Source organism: Lissotriton helveticus, chromosome 12 (assembly GCF_964261635.1).
Source record: "Lissotriton helveticus chromosome 12, aLisHel1.1, whole genome shotgun sequence".
NCBI classification, from domain to species: domain Eukaryota; kingdom Metazoa; phylum Chordata; class Amphibia; order Caudata; family Salamandridae; genus Lissotriton; species Lissotriton helveticus.
The window spans coordinates 307,298,957-307,315,037 of record NC_136073.1 but is presented as its reverse complement, the minus strand read 5'-3'; the positions used below and the strand labels follow the sequence as shown (position 1 = coordinate 307,315,037).

General features: G+C 47.4%; 1 protein-coding gene across 2 annotated transcripts in view; it reads right to left on the bottom strand.

Annotated features, from left to right (window-relative positions):
• Positions 1-16,081, bottom strand: part of WTIP (WT1 interacting protein) — a 333,161-nt gene that overhangs the window by 243,179 nt on the left and 73,901 nt on the right. For both annotated transcript variants that reach the window (XM_078670590.1, XM_078670591.1), the window contains exon 2: positions 12,059-12,160. In XM_078670590.1, the coding sequence (XP_078526716.1) occupies positions 12,059-12,160 (102 nt within the window). The remainder of the gene's footprint in view (positions 1-12,058; positions 12,161-16,081) is intronic.

Genomic DNA, 16,081 nt, shown 5'->3' with positions numbered 1-16,081 from the left:
CAGGTGGGGGAAAGAACACAGATGGGGAAGCAACATGAAGGGCCAGGGAAGCCACATGGCGGTACGTGGTGGGGGTAAGCGGAAAGAAACACACAATGCGTGAGTGGGGTGAAGCAACATAGTGGGCATTGGAAGGAAAGGAAACAGAGCAATGTTGGGGGTTGGAAGTGAATGTCCCAAAGGGGGCAAGTTGAAGCACACAGGAGAGGAGCTTGAACGACAAAGTTGTAAAAAAGGAAGTGTTTTTATGTAATGAAAAGAAACATGCTGAGAGAAGCCGACAGACACACTGAATGGTAAAACACATGCACTCTCATGGGATGCTTAAGAAAAGTAAATTGTGGTTTAATTTTTAGGTTTTGCCTGGCGAAAGCTGCGCTCTGCGCAGCTTTTTCGCGCAGGCGAAAACCTAATGAGTATAGTAGGGGAGACAGGAACGGCCCCCGTCTTCCATTGGCTAGCTCCATAAATGGAGGCTAGCCATTGGAAGACGGGCCTGTCCGTCAATGCCGGACCAGATTCGGGGGCGTTCCCGAGAATTTTTGGCTTTGGCTACGTCACGCTACGTCAGCCAAAAGCCGGGAACGCCCCCGAATCTGGTCCGGCATTGCCGGCACCCGCCTTCCTGCTCGGGGCCGGGGAGTTTCGTGAAAAACACCCAGAGCGCTTCATAGCGCTTTTCTGCCCTAGCGAGTGCTCACCTCGCTTTTTTGTAATTAAATTGTCCCCTGGCAGGCGCCCAGGGACCTTGCCGCTATTGTTTATTTTCACCTCGAGGGAGCCCACCCCTCGGTGAATTCACTCCCCGCCTGCAGTAGCTGAGACGGGCCGCCCCGCTGCCCGCGACGACCCAGAAGCTGAGGGGGCGACCCGGAAGTCCCGCTCCCCCAGCGCGGACAAGGAGAAGCAGCTGCACCCACCGGCAGGGCTCCATGGTGGAAGAGGAGCCCCGCCGCCGCCCGTGAGAGCACCTGGCCCCAAGAAGCGGGACCGGGTGAGGAAGAGCTGCAGCGTCCAAGTACCGGTGAGTGCGGCCGCAGAGAAGGGAGGGGTGCCGGGACACGTCCATTACCCGGAACTCGCTACATGGACGCGCGGACCGGATGCGTCTTCTGACCTTCTGACTCAGGTGAGAGCCATCCCGTCCACCCGATGCTGACCGCAGTAGCCCCTTATTATCTCTCTCTGACCTCATTCTTATTTTCCCTCCCAGGTCGCCTCGAATAGTTCTGGACACACCCGTCCAGTACAGTACTCCCACCTTTGGCACAGGGTGCCCTGGTCGTTTACTGTACTTTTTACCACGTGGCCGACTTTGTATCCAGTAGTCGCCACCACGGTAAGACCCCCTGCCACTGTCAGTCATCACGCCGCTCGCACTCTCGTCCTCTGATAATCACCCCGTACTTTTTTTCTTTTCTTTAGTCTTCCGAAGAGCACCTGGACATCCACAGAGCGCAGCAGGTGAAACGTGCATCATTTTACATTCCTTCCGACTAGCGGTTCTTCCATGATTTCCTCCACCCCCCCCCGCCCTCCTCTGTGACTTGTATACCTTTGTGGGGTTCTTCTTGTGTTATTGACACACTATATTAATATCCTCTTTCTATGTAGACTCGACTAAGGTCTCTCCCAGAGACTGTTTTTAGACCATGCACTACTTGAGCTTCTTACATGTCACTATATGACACTATATTACCTTCTCCTACCACTCTCCAGTGTCACCAGCGTAACTGCCTTTATTCATTCTCCAGTGCGTTTGTGTGCTTAATACACGTATCATTACGAACTCTCGTCCTTTTCATTTACGTGACCCCCTTCTATTTGCCTGTAACTACGCTTGGGCTCGGGCTTGCAGTGTGTGTGGGGGCTTGCAGTGTGTTGGGGGGCTTGCAGTGTGTGTGGGGGCTTGCAGCGTGTGGGGGGGCTCGCAGTGTGTGGGGGGGGCTCGCAGTGTGTGGGGGGGGCTCGCAGTGTGTGGGGGGGCTTGCAGTGTGTTGGGGGGCTTGCAGTGTGTTGGGGGGCTTGCAGTGTGTTGGGGGGCTTGCAGTGTGTGGGGGGGCTTGCAGTGTGTGTGGGGGCTTGCAGTGTGTGGGGGGGCTTGCAGTGTGTGGGGGGGCTCGCAGTGTGTGGGGGGGCTTGCAGTGTGTGGGGGGGCTCGCAGTGTGTGGGGGGCTTGCAGTGTGTGGGGGGGCTTGCAGTGTGTGGGGGGGCTTGCAGTGTGTGGGGGGGCTTGCAGTGTGTGGGGGGGCTTGCAGTGTGTGGGGGGGCTTGCAGTGTGTGGGGGGGCTCGCAGTGTGTGTGGGGGGCTCGCAGTGTGTGGGGGGGCTCGCAGTGTGTGGGGGGCTCGCAGTGTGTAGGGAGGCTCTGTGGGTGTGTGGGGGGGGCTTTGTATGGCTGTGTGTGTGGGGGGCTCTGTGTGGGTGTGTGTGTGGGGGGCTCTGTGTGGGTGTGTGTGTGTGGGGAGGCCTCTGAGTGTGTGTTGGGGGGGCTCTCTGTGGGTGTTTGTGTGTGTCATTTGCGAGAGATAAAGCTAGTGGCATTGTAAATGACAATGCCATTTATTTATGTTAAAAAAAACATAAATAAAAATATTGTCAAGAGCAATGCCAATAGCTCAAACTTTAACAAAGGCAAAACCATTGCATTGTAAATGCTTGTTTTAAATTAGGACAGAGTCAATGGTCTGGCTGGGTCTGGTGGCTTGGTGGACCAATTCGACCATTGTAGAGACCTGCGTTCACCTAAAGGTTACAGGTTCAAATCCTGGTGGGTCTGCTCAGCCTTTTATCCTTCTGAGATCAATAAAATAAGTACCATTGATTTGGGTAACAATCAACACCTGTTATTCAGCACCAAGATTCCCTTGGGTGAACGTGCGCTTTAAAATACACTTTATGTTAATGCCAAGAAATAAAGTGTACATTTAGACTTATGGGAAAAGCCCTAGATAAAATGGATTAAAATGGATAGTGCACAGGAGGGCAAGTGGAAGGGTGAAAATGTATAAAATTGTTAATGTACGGAGAGTTGCTCATAGGAAAAAGGTGCTGAAAGTAGAACTTTAAGAATGGTATAAAAATAAACGTGCTGGGAGAAGGTGGAAAACCCATGCACTCTCATGGAGTGCTTTTAGAAAAAGAAAAAAAGTTCAGCGAAAGGAGACAAGTGTGGAATGACAAAAAGAGCCAATCTGAGAGGTGGTAAAGAGGCTATGCTCGATGGGATGAACAAAGAAAAGATAGACGGGCTAAAACGAATGAAATCATCTAATAACAAGCATTGGCATAGCCAATAGGTCTCACCTTTGGGACCTTATAAGTGTTTAGCCATGCAACAGTTGATGTTGTTGCACGAAGGATATTGTGCTGGATAATAAAACACTTCTAAGGTCCCAAAGGCGAGACCTATTGGCTATGTCAATGCTCGTTTCTCTTATGCAACTCACAACCACTGACAAAGCCAATAGCGCTGCCTTGTTGTAGCTAATCTTACTTTCTGTATTATATATCTGGATGCAATAACATAAGCAGAAAAACGCCATGCATGCGGTACACTATGCCAAGTACAGATTTTTAGCTTAGGCGTTTTAAGCCACGCCCTTAACTGCATCAGCCACGCCCCTTTAAGAGACCCCCCCCCCCCAGATTTTTCATCCCACATACATAAAGCCCTGGGTTCAACTTTTAGACAAGCCTACCAAATGTGTCACTTCCTGCATGGGGTGAGCGGACGACGGCAGCGTATATCATTGGCCTTTCTATGTGCATCTTGTACGTTGGCTGCATGCTTGCTTCGGTTTGAGAAAGAGGGGATTGAGGCCTTCTTTAATCGCACTCACTGAAGCGTCCCCGCTTTCAGCCCTAATGGGAAATGGGAGTCCAGTTTAAGATATTATATGATATCATGGTGAGCTTTAAAGTCAAATGGGGTTGGTGGATCGGTGGATGTTACGGACTTTCAGGATGAACTACAAAATTGAGTGAAATCAGTAACTACAACTTTGATGCTCCCTCCCACCCCACCCACTTGATGTTCCCACTGTCTGTCACTATTTCCCCCCTCTCCTCTGGCTGTCTTACTCCACTCCCCCCTTCACTCTTACAGGCGACAGACTAAGACGAGCAGGGGAAGGGGGAGTTGCGACAGATGACGAGGGAATATACAAATATATTGCGCTCACGGCCGCCCCCAAAACATTGCCCCCCCCCCCCATGGCAGCTACGCCCCTGTGCTCGAGTCTTATGGCACAGTAAACAGGGTACCCATGACTAGGGATAATTCTTGCACTCAGGGCCTCGGAAAGTGGGGAAAAACAAAGATATTGGATGGGATGCTTGAATTAGTGTCAGCATCTGGTTTTCACACATTTGCATCACTGCACTAATCGCTGTGCCACAGGACTCCTGTTAGGCCCCACATACAATGCCACAACCAGTCTTGGGTTGCTAGTGAACCTCTCTGGAGAGGGACTGGCATAGCACTGTTCCTACTGGTACAGGCTCATGACTGATCTTACTATGGGCAGTCTTTGTTGCGACTGGTAGGGTGGGCGAATAATTATGGATAGGAATGGATCCCGAGCAATTACCAATGGCTGAGATTAATTCAGGCATTCCTTCCATCATTTTGTTGTATTGCTCCTCAACCGAGATTTGGCATTAAAAACAATGCATTTTAAAACACTTGATTTTTCACTGAGGCATTCTCTAAAGCTTGAATTGATTTAAATAATCTTCAGGGAACTCAACAAGACCGGAATAAGGAAAAGGCCCACACTTCCAAATGTTTCCAGATTCTGGTCCCACAGCATGAATCTGAATCAGTTCAACTGTGGACAAAATAAATAGTGAAAAACCAAGCAATAGGCCAGTCAGGAAATGCTGCTAGTAATAAGGAAAGGCTTAACCAGCGTTTGGAAAATATGTATTTCTGTAAAGAGATAAGCGCCTCAAAAGTCAAAAATGATACCCAAAGGATTAGTAGCATGTGGTGATTAAACTCCATTCCGAGATGTGTCCGCACACCGCTGTGGTGAAATCAAGAACTATCCGTTTTGCCCTTCAGTCGAAGCCGGTCTTTGACTTTCTAGCGTTCTCATAGTCATCTTAGAACACAACAATGCCAATACTACCACATCAGTATTTTCTCAATAAAAAGGATACATCATGTACTTTTCCCTTTCAAAACACGTTAATGGGGGCATCATTTCGAGCATTGCTTCAGTGGAAAGCTACAAACATCTTCAGCAAAGACTACAATTCCAAAGAAATGAACATGAGGCATCTCATAGACCGCTGTTGAAAGCAGCGTACAGTTAGACGTCTAAACTTAAATATTTGTTTTGAGATACTTCGAAACACATGGCATCCGTCATCATATGCTAATGAGTTTAGAATGAGCCACAATACGCGTCTTCGAAACAGTCTCAACATTAATGCCAGAAGGGATGCTTCACAAGTGTTGATAATCAAAACATTCGAGTTAAAACTTACCAGACATCTGTGAAGAAAGCAATGGAGGCCAGACAAAGAAAACAGAGCAAATCACCAGCCCCTGAGCAAGCGGTTCTGTTTCATGCATTCACCTACAACCCAGAGTAATACAGCCTCAATCAACCATGTTCTAAACATCCTCTATTAGAGCTTGCTGAACACATCACCATAGAAGCAGCATATACTGAAAAAATAACACTGTGATGAATAACTCGAGCAGTTCACTCATCTCTTGAACTCGAAACCTTGTTATGTACTCTCTCTGCAGAATGGTCAATACCGCACTAACAACAAAGTGCCAAAGTAATCCTTGAAAAATCGATTTTCCAACTGATCAAAGTTTGTGTTTTAATTCTAATTTCTAATTTAAAACATTTGTAGAGCGCGGCGTACACCTGTCGGTTTCTTGGCGCTGAAGGAGGGTATTGACTACTGAAACAATGAGAAAACCGGTAGTAGAGCCAGGAGAATGAGAGGGTTATGCAGGGAAGGCCTGTTTAAAAAGAAACGTTTTAAGTTCCTTGCGGAAGGATACATAATGGGTAGACGCACGCAAGTGGTCAGGGAGGGAGTTCCAAAAAGTGGGGGCCAAGGTGGAAAAATTGGACCCACCCCACTTTTTACGCCTGAAGCGTGGAATTTGAAGAAGGGACTTGGTGGAGGATCGAAGCTCTCTGGGGGGAACGTAATCTTTTATAAGTGAGGAAATGAAGGCAGGGGCGGTGCCTTGATGGGCCTGAAAAACCATACATGCGGTTTTGAACAGGGAACGTTCCTTAACAGGTAGCCAATGAAGCTCCCTAAGAAGGGGTGTGGAGTGATGGAAACGTGGAAGGCTAAAAACCAGCCGAGCAGCTTGGTTTTGAACCAACTGTAATCTCCTTAGGCTATATGCTGGTATGCCATGATAGACGGCGTTGGCATAATCCAGCCGTGATATCACAAGCGCGGCCATGATCATTTTGAGTGCCTGGGAAGTGAAGAAACGGGAGACAGTGCGGATAGTGCGGAGGGTAAGGAAGCAAGAAGAAACTACAGAGCTGATTTGAGAGTGAAGGGTGAGCTGATTATTCATTTTCACCCCCAGTGTTTTCACCGTGATTGAAGGAGTGGGGGCGGGACCAAGGGTTTGGGGCCAGAAGAGGGGGTTCCAGGGACTGGAAGAACCACCGGTGAGAACCAACTCGGTCTTTTCCGGGTTCAGCTTGAGGTGGTTGTGGTTCATCCAGTCCCTGATGAATGTCATAGTGTGCTGAAAGCTAGAAACAGAGTGAGGGGAAGAAGAGAGATCAAAGATGAGCTGGAGGTCATCCGCGTAATTATACACGGTGACCTCCAGCTGTTGAAGAGCGAAGATAAGAGGAGAGATGTAAAGATTGAATAGTAGGGGAGACAAGGAGGAACCCTGGGGGACGCCACACGTGATGGGGAGTGGGGTAGCTGTGAGGTCTCCCAGCCGGACCGCCTGGGTGCGGTCCCTCAGGAAGGAGGAAAGCCATACCAGGGCGGAACCCTCGATTCCAGCCGCCTTGACACGGGACAGTAAGATGGTATGGTCAACCGTGTCAAAAGCGGCGGAGAGGTCGAGGAGAACCAGCGCCTGGTATTTGTTATCATCCATACCCTTCCTGAGGTTGTCCAGGACTGATACCACGACTGATTCTGTCGAGTGCCTCGGTCGGAAGCCTGCCTGGCGGGAAGCCAGCCCCCCATTTGCCTCAACGTGGGTGCTGAGAGTTGCGGTGACATGGCGCTCCAGCACCTTGCCCAGAAAGGGTAGCAGGGAAATGGGGCGGTAGTTGGCTGGGATGGATGGGTCGGCGCCAGGCTTCTTAAGAATGGGCACTATGATGGCTGATTTGAGCGTAGGGGTCACTACTCCCTGCGCTAGGGAGCTGTTAAGGAAGGCAGTCGGGGGTTCGGGACAAGAGGAGTAAATTTGTTGGAGGATTCGTGCCGGACAGATATCTGCCGGGGACCCTGATTTCACTCTAGGGAGAATCTCCAAAAATGCCTCCTCAGTAAGGGGAGGGATAAAGGTAAGGAGGTTTCGAATAACCGGAGGAGAAGGGTCAATAAAGGCAGACGAGGGGGGGGGGGGATGTTGGCCTTAATAGTGATGATCTTATCCAGGAAATAAGTGTTAAGTTGGTTGCAGAGGGACTGAGATGGGGGGATCTGAGGTGAGGCTCTATCAGAGTAAGCCAAGTCCTGCACTATGCCGAAGATCTCCCTAGGTTTATTATCGGCAGATATTATTTTAGTTGAGAAGTAAGAGGATTTGGCAGCAAGGATTGCGGTCTTGTAGTCGGTAAGAGACGACAGATAGAGGGTTTTTAATAAGGGACAATAATTTTTCCTCCAGCGCCTTTCAGCTTGTCGGGTGGCCACTTTTAATTCTTTCAGGTGGTCATTAAACCACCTATTGGATTCCTTGGGACGCCGAACGGAAATACGACGCAGGGGAGCCACTGAGTCGCACCCTCTAGCCAGCCAGGTGTTAATAATGTTGGCTTGGGAGTCAGATGAAAGACCGAAGAGAGACGGAGAGAAGTTCCGTAGGCAAGACATCAAAGTTGGAAAGTCGACTCTATTCCAATTCCGCGCCCAGGTGTTTTTGGCGCGGGGGGCTTTGGGTACCTGGTAGAGAGAAATGGAAAAGGAAATGAGGGCGTGATCAGACCAAGGGCAGGGGGAAACTGATACCGGAGAAACTGAAAGGTTAAGGGACCAGACCTGGTCAAGTATATGACCCCGGGAGTGAGTGGGGACAGAGATGTGTGACTCAAAATTTAAAGATGTGAGGAACTCAGTAAATTCTTTAGAGGCTGTACACTCGGATGGGTCTGAGGGCCAGTAGTTGAAATCCCCGAGTACCAGGACCGATGCGTAGTTGACCACCATGTTGGCCAGAAGATCTTGGAAAGCCGGCAAAAACAAAGGGAGGGACTGGGGAGGACGGTACATTAAGAGACAGGTGATGGGGGGGGAAAAGGCAAGAGAGCGGACTATAAGGAATTCAGTGGAAGGTATGGGGGGAGAGGGAACGGTCTGAAACTTTAGTTCCGCCCGAGCTATCATTGCCACTCCACCCCCAACCCTACCAGCCGAACGATCGGCACGTAAGGCCACGTAGTAAGGGGGAAGGATAGCCAGGAGAATGGGAAGGGAAGAATCGCAAAACCAGGTTTCGGTCAGGAGCAATAAGTCAGGTTTCTCAGAATCGAGCAAGACAAAGAGCTCATGATGGTGCTTGACCGCTGACCTGGTGTTCAGTAAGAAAATGGATAGCGAGGGGATGGGAGGGATAGGGTCAGGTAGACAAGGGCGTTGAGGGGGAGGAGAAGACGGGAGAAGCGACAGGATAGGGGCAGAAGAAGGTTCGAGCCCTAATGAAAGGATATGACTCCGGACGAAGTTCGAGAGAGGCCAATGGCCTTGGAGGGTAGTAAGTTCTTCCGAGGAGTAAGAAATAAAATTGGCATGGCGTCGTGCCCCTGGCCCCGTCCGGCTGCGGACGGGCGCAGACGGGCTTGCCTTAGGCGCGCAAACGGCGCTCCCGCTGCGCTCGTCCGCTGCACGTTCTATAGAAGCACATTGATGTAGGGGGCCGTAGGGCGGGGAGGGGGCGTGGCCTATCGGTGGGCGTGGCCAGCGGCGCAGGACGCCGGTGTACAGGGTCACGTGAGCGCTAGATCTGCTCCGTGATTCCAAAGTGCCAATATGCAAAGTGAGTGCAATACAAGTTAAAAGCAGTAAATTTAAAAGTTAGCAAGTCTTTAAGAAGCAAACAGCAGCGTCTACTCCCGGCTATTTTGCCTCAGGAGTTCAACCCAACAGAGCGCTCGTCAACTCAGCGCTTATGTAGGGCGGGGAGGGGGCGTGGCCTATCGGTGGGCGTGGCCAGCGGCGCAGGACGCCGGTGTACAGGGTCACGTGAGCGCTGGATCTGCTCCGTGATTCCAAAGTGCCAATATGCAAAGTGAGTGCAATACAAGTTAAAAGCAGTAAATTTAAAAGTTAGCAAGTCTTTAAGAAGCAAACAGCAGCGTCTACTCCCGGCTATTTTGCCTCAGGAGTTCAACCCAACAACAACCAGCTAAGCAGTAGATCAAAACCTAAAAAATGGACTACTGCCAATGGGCCTTACGGGATAAGCCTTCACTGCTGCCAACCTTTTACGCTGGACTGCAAATTTTGCCACAGAGTCCCAATAGGTGTCAATGTGGTCCATTTAGATCATTCTGCCAACCAACACAACACACTCAATCAACAGAAAGCTCCTAAATGCTCTCACAATTGTAAAAAACTGATCCTAACCCAGGCTGTTCCAAGCAGCCTGTCTACACTTCTTCACCACTTCTATTTTCAGGATAGCCGTTGATTTTATACTACTGAATAATACTCAAATGTCCCAAATGATGCTATCGACACCTCTTGAAACAATGTTAAACAAAAATAGACAAAGTGTACCCTGTTCTGTATAGGGTACAGGTTTTTTCATCACTCACGTTTCTACCTTTGAAGGTGTTCTACCTTTGAAGCACAATGACCATGGCTTCACTGAGCCATTTAGTGCAGCCCCTTTTCAATTCATAAGCCACCTGCATATACCTCTTTGCAGGTATAGGATGGGACTCATCCTTAATTTTCTAATAATTCAGGCTTCTCACTGTGGCCTTCGTCAATTTACATTGAGAAAAGCATCATCCATGGCAAATGTGCACGCCACTCATTTGACTGACTCCTAAGACTTCATTTTGAGTACGCTATCCAAGGCTAGTGCGGCATCTAGAGTCCGCCGCTGTTCCTTCTGTCCCTTATCCATGGCAAAGTATTTTTCTTAATTATTAGGGATTATTCAAGCCTCTAACTCATGGTAGATATTACAAGTGCTTGCTGCTATCTATTGCTTGTACGTCATTTATGGAGAAATATGATGGGATTCAAACAGAAGTCGGACCTATTAATATTCATGAGCAAGGCTACTTGTCGCACTGAGCTGTGCACTTTTGTGCAAGTTTGACCAAGAGCATGTCTGCTGTACGTGCATTGGACACAAGAGATGTAGTGCAGCAAATCTCTCATAGATATCCAGCCCACACGCTTCGTTTACCAGAAGATCTCCACTGAGAAGTAGCCGTCCTCTCTTACTCACTGAAGAAGTTTTCCAACTTAATGCATTTTCTCCACTTACTGCCCCCGTTTTAGGTGCCTTTATCTACAATGCATTTTGTAACGTTTTTAATTAACTATACACAATAAAGATGACTTACTATTACTTACCACAGAAAAAAATGGTCTTAGTTGATCATGTGCAGTACATCGAGCAGGCTATTTGCACAGTTCACACAACAGAAGGAATTATCTGCCCTGAATCATGCATTACTTCAGCACAATTGCAATAAAACATATTCTCCAAAAACAAACACAAAACTGATTTGTCATCAACAGAGCTAAAACGTGCAATACTAATAACTGGTTGTGTGCTACACATATGGCAATAACAATTCCTTCCATCACCTGATGCTGCTTCTCCCACCCAATGGCCTGATCAGAATCCCCGAAAACACACACATCTGAACAAAGGTAAAATTGAAGGTGAACAAAGGCGAACTAAGCAAAACCAATGGTACTGCACTAGGCAAAGTCCCCTACAGATGGGTTAGTTGGGTAGGGGTAATCAAGCAGCAATACTGGCCGGTCAACGGGATGTATAATCTGAGCCCCCTAACATCACAGTCAAACAATTTCACTACCCTCCACCGCCTGCCACCAACAACCCCTCGAATTAGACATTCAATAGGCATACAGCGCAGTTTAAAGGGCAGGCGTTCTGCAGTGCAAGTTAAGATCTGTGCAGTGCAGTCCTGGACACTGAGGTTAGCAGGTCTCCTCAGTCGTGAGCAGGCAGGCTTGAGACTGCTCTCTCTGGACTGGATGTGCATTAAAGGTCAAGCGGGGTGTGCAAAGCTAACATTCCTGAAAGGGACAGCATACTTTAGTTTTTAGGTCTGCTGTCCTAAGAGCCCGAAAGTTGTTTAATAAAACGTGAAACCCTGATTTCGCATTCAGAGCCTAATAGGACAAGTATGTTCTTATGTGGCTCTTGTGCGCCTGTGTCTGCTTCTTTACTGCAATACCCTCATTGTATTTCTGCACTTACACAAGTCACAGCGCCTCGATTCGGGATCAGGCCTCTTGAGAGGCACTTGCCCTCTCCCAGCCTAAACAGCCCCTTAACTTCGAGATGGGTGCTGTAAGCAGCAGAACAGCCGGTGTGTGTTCGACATATCACAATCCTTCTTGTTTACTGAAGACTGCCTGCAAACCTCAAAACCAACAGTGCTCCGCCCCGCCCCCTCGGACAGTAGGATGTGCGTGGCGGCGGCACGTCCGGGTTCTCTAATAAGCGGTCTCCCTTGCCCCGAGGCGGCGAGGTTCAGCGAGCGCTCATTAGGGCCGCTGCTGGCAGATTTACAGGCCGCGTCTGCCCATTAGTGTGACGACTCGTTAATGTATCTAAACATTGGAAAGCACTTTACGACGGCGGGGTGACTCACCGCACGAGCAGCAGGTGAAGCAGTTGGTGTGGAAGAGGCTCCCCATCGCCTGGCAGGCCTGGCTGGCTCCGTACACGCCTTTCCCGCACTTGATGCAAATTCCTGAGGAGAAAGGAACATGGCGTCATGGTCAGGTGTGCAAACACAGAAGGAAGATCTGGTATCAACTTCATTTGAGAAACGAAGTCTAGCTTTCAGAGGGAAGCGGACCGAAAACAAGTCCATCGCATGAAAAGAGGCGACACATTACCAGAGTCTCGAGCCAGAGCCTAGACAAGGGTATATGGTTAGTTCGAAGTCCGTGCTCGAGCCGATCCATGAAAACATATGGCACGTAAGCAACAAACATCATGTAAATATAGGAGGCTCTTCAGAATACAAATTTTAAAAACTATTTCTTTAACAAGCAGAAGCGTTTCACCTTACTACATCCGATTAGAATTGAGAGGCATTTATTCAAAATGATAGTTTTTAAACATTACATTATTAACATTCCTGCCCCGACAACATTGTTTCTGGTGAAATAAAAGGCAAGCCAGTTGTCATGTGAACCCTGTGTGTGGCTACACTGCTGTTCTACACTGGGCAACATTATAGTCTATTAAATCAAAACGAGGTTTTTGTACAGTGCACATAGTGAAATCATGCTTTTGAATGAACGTTCACATACGATATCAAAATATGGGATGCCTGGTGAAATAAAATACTTGCCTAGGATCACGAAATTTGGTGAAGAGGGAAGCCAAAGCTGATCCAATTTTTTTTATATTGTGCAATTCAGCTACTAGGTAAGTACCTCATTCAATTCTTTCTTTATTCGGGTACAAAGGTTTCCATAAAAGTCCATTTGAAAAGGCGCACAATAAAACCACATTCTGTATATTATAAAACATTTAAAAACAAGCAATCCATAAAAATCAACAGACTAAAGATTGAATAGGAAAAAAAGTATCTCATTCTATTGCATGCTTGACATCAGAGGTCACTGAATTATCTTAAATTTGGAGGTTACAGCGTGTATGATGGGCAGAAGCCACATTAAAGCGCAACTCGTTTTGGGCTTGAGGGTCTAAGAAGACTTAGAGGTGAGCGAGAGCCATGCATCTGGCTTGAGCTTTCGGTGGCTCGACCAGCTCAAAGTGCAAATTCAGTTCCCAACTCCTCGTCACTTAGTTTAAACCCTTCATGCAGAAGAAAAAGGTCTAATTTACTGTTTATGCTTTGGGGAGATACAAACTTAATCGGCTAGTCTGACAAAATTGTAAAGTATTTAAAAGAGGTGAACAGGTGCCTAAGAAAGATATCAGCAAATTGAAAGGCAATGGTTTCCCTTTCTAGGCATGGAAGAGATGGTCCTCTGAGTCCAGATGGATGCTTTTCAGTTCGACAACCTTTAGAATATTCGGTTTCATCCGTAGGAACCAGACATGCTCATGGTCTCCCAGAAATGTTCAGAGCTTATGAATTTGGGAACCATATTTATGTTGAGGAATCAATGTAATAGGTAAGTATCTATCCTTTCTCTCTTACAGTTGAGTATAAACATCAACCCTAGCATCGGATCAAAGAAAGTAGAAGTCAGACTTGATGCAGACAGGGCCATGGATCACAGTGGTGCTTCTAGAATAGGCTGTCCAATATTCTGCATGTCCTTTAATACAAAGAAAGTGAGTGTGTTGAGAGACTTCACGCTAGAGGTTAGAACACTTCAACTCCATCTATGCTGACCTAGACAAAAAGCAAATTAATAAGGGGGAAAAATATGCAAACTCTCTCTTGCAGCCAGCCAACAACTAAAACTTGGGTAATTCATGGAGTCTGGTATGAAACCTCCTATTGCCACCTTAATGTGCACATATCACTATTAAAGTTTTCTGCATGATTGGCGAAGCCTCTTGAGGTGCAACCCTAGTGTTCATAGGAAACAAAATCCGAAACATTCTCCAAAGCATACTTTACACTGACAAACTAAAAGAATCTGGAGATATGTAAATAATGGCTGAAAGAGGTCACTGATTAGCAATGCAGAGTCGACCTCCTTATGGAGAGACATGCCAAAAATTAATTATTTAGATTTTTATGTACTGCTAGGTGCCTCCTTTCAGGTGCCTGTGAGAACTGGTTAAAGAATGAATGGGGGAGCTAGATTTAATCAGTGAAGGCAAGGCCCGGCTTCAATATTCTTCAGTCTTTACCCCGAGGGATGTGACAGACTAGTTAAAACCAGCAAGAACATTTGAATCAGTGTGCACATTACATATACATGCATTCATCTTTAGTGTGCACATTACATATACATAAATACATCTTCAGTGTGCACATTACATATAGATACATTAATATTCGGTGTGCACATTATATATAGATACATTAATTTAAAATCATAGCCTAGGACTATGCTTGTAAACTACAGAGCTCAGACTGCCACCCAGCACAGTGCCATACGGGTCTTGCAAGCAGCAATCACAAAGACAGTGTGGGTACAATGATGCACACAGAGGTACGTGGAAAAGGTGCCGAAGAGAAATGGGGCGAAAAGGAACTGAGCAAGAAAATGTGTAGTTGATAGAACGTCGAAAAGGTTGTGAACAATGAGGTCAGTATTAGAGTGTACAGGGAGGGGGGGCAATTGCTGTGAGCAAAGTAAGGAGTCAAGAGTGACGCATACGTTAGGTCATGCAGACAGGGTAAAGATGTATGGAAGCAGAGTATGTGTGAAAGTTGGGATGCAGAGGCCAAAGAGGAAGGAAGCAGGGAAAGGATGCACAAGGCAGAGATCCGCCAAAGAAGGTTTAGGAAGGAATAGAGTGGGGATCAGACAGAGTGGGTGGAAATTATGGGATGGATGATGCAGAGATTTAAGAACAGATAGAAAAGAAGCAATGCAGACTAAAAGTTTGACAAATGCAAAGAGTAGAGACAGGGGAGAAACTATTAGTGAAGGATCAGTGTCACCCGGATGCAGGGGAGCAAGGGGCCCCTGCACTCCAATTTTCGAAAGACGTTTACAACTTGACCAGTTGGAAAGGGGTGCAGATTCCTTGCTGGCATTAGAGCCCGTGAGACTCCTGCCACGGGGCCAAGAGATACAAAAAATATGAAGCATATAGATCTAGCAGAGAGGGTTGCTAGTCACTTATCTGCAGACCATGGGAATACAATTTACACATCAGAATACATCTGAAGGCTGCGAGGCAAAATGCCAGAGACGGTTTATGCGACTACAAAAGATTAAATTCAGCAAAAGAAAATACCAGGAAAATGCTGAAACTATCCCTCCTCCACAACAAGCGTGTAGAGAAGAAAAATGTGTACAACGTGATCTACACAAAGGGAGCAAGAGGCTTATTTCCTTAAAGGATGCAATTATGTATTATACATTCTGAAATGAAAAACCTATGAACTTGAAGGTAAAGTTTCACACTACTACTGACATGCATCTGGGCCAAAAGAACCTTGAAGGTGCTCCTCAGCGCCACCAATGAATCCTTGTAGGACATTTTTTATGGTATGTGTGCGTAAAATAGTGCTAGGTATCCCCTGGAGTTAAAAATCACTGCTTAGCAGGCGCTACCACCCTGGGGCGGGGGTTCTAAAGGTGGGTGTTTCTTTTAGACTCATGGGATGGATTGATGTTTTTGCAGGTGGCAGGAATGAACAACAAGGTGTGGCTTTGAAGGAGCTTGAGGTTTGAGGGAGCTAAGAAGGTGTTGGGTGTTTCTTTTAGACTCGTAGGATGCATTGCTGTTTTTGCAGGTGGAAGGAATGAGCATCAACAAGGTGTGGCTTTGGAGGAGCTTGAGGTTTGAGGGAGCTGAGAAGGTGTTGGGTGTTTTTTAGACTCGTAGGATGCATTGCTGTTTTGGGGTGGCAGGAATGAGCAATAGCAAGGTGTGGCTTTGAAGGAGCTTGAAGTTTGAGGGAGCTAAGAAGGTGTTGGGTGTTTCTTTTAGACTCGTGGGATGGATTGATGTTTTTGCAGATGGCAGGAATGAGCAACAACAAGGTGTGGCTTTGGAGGAG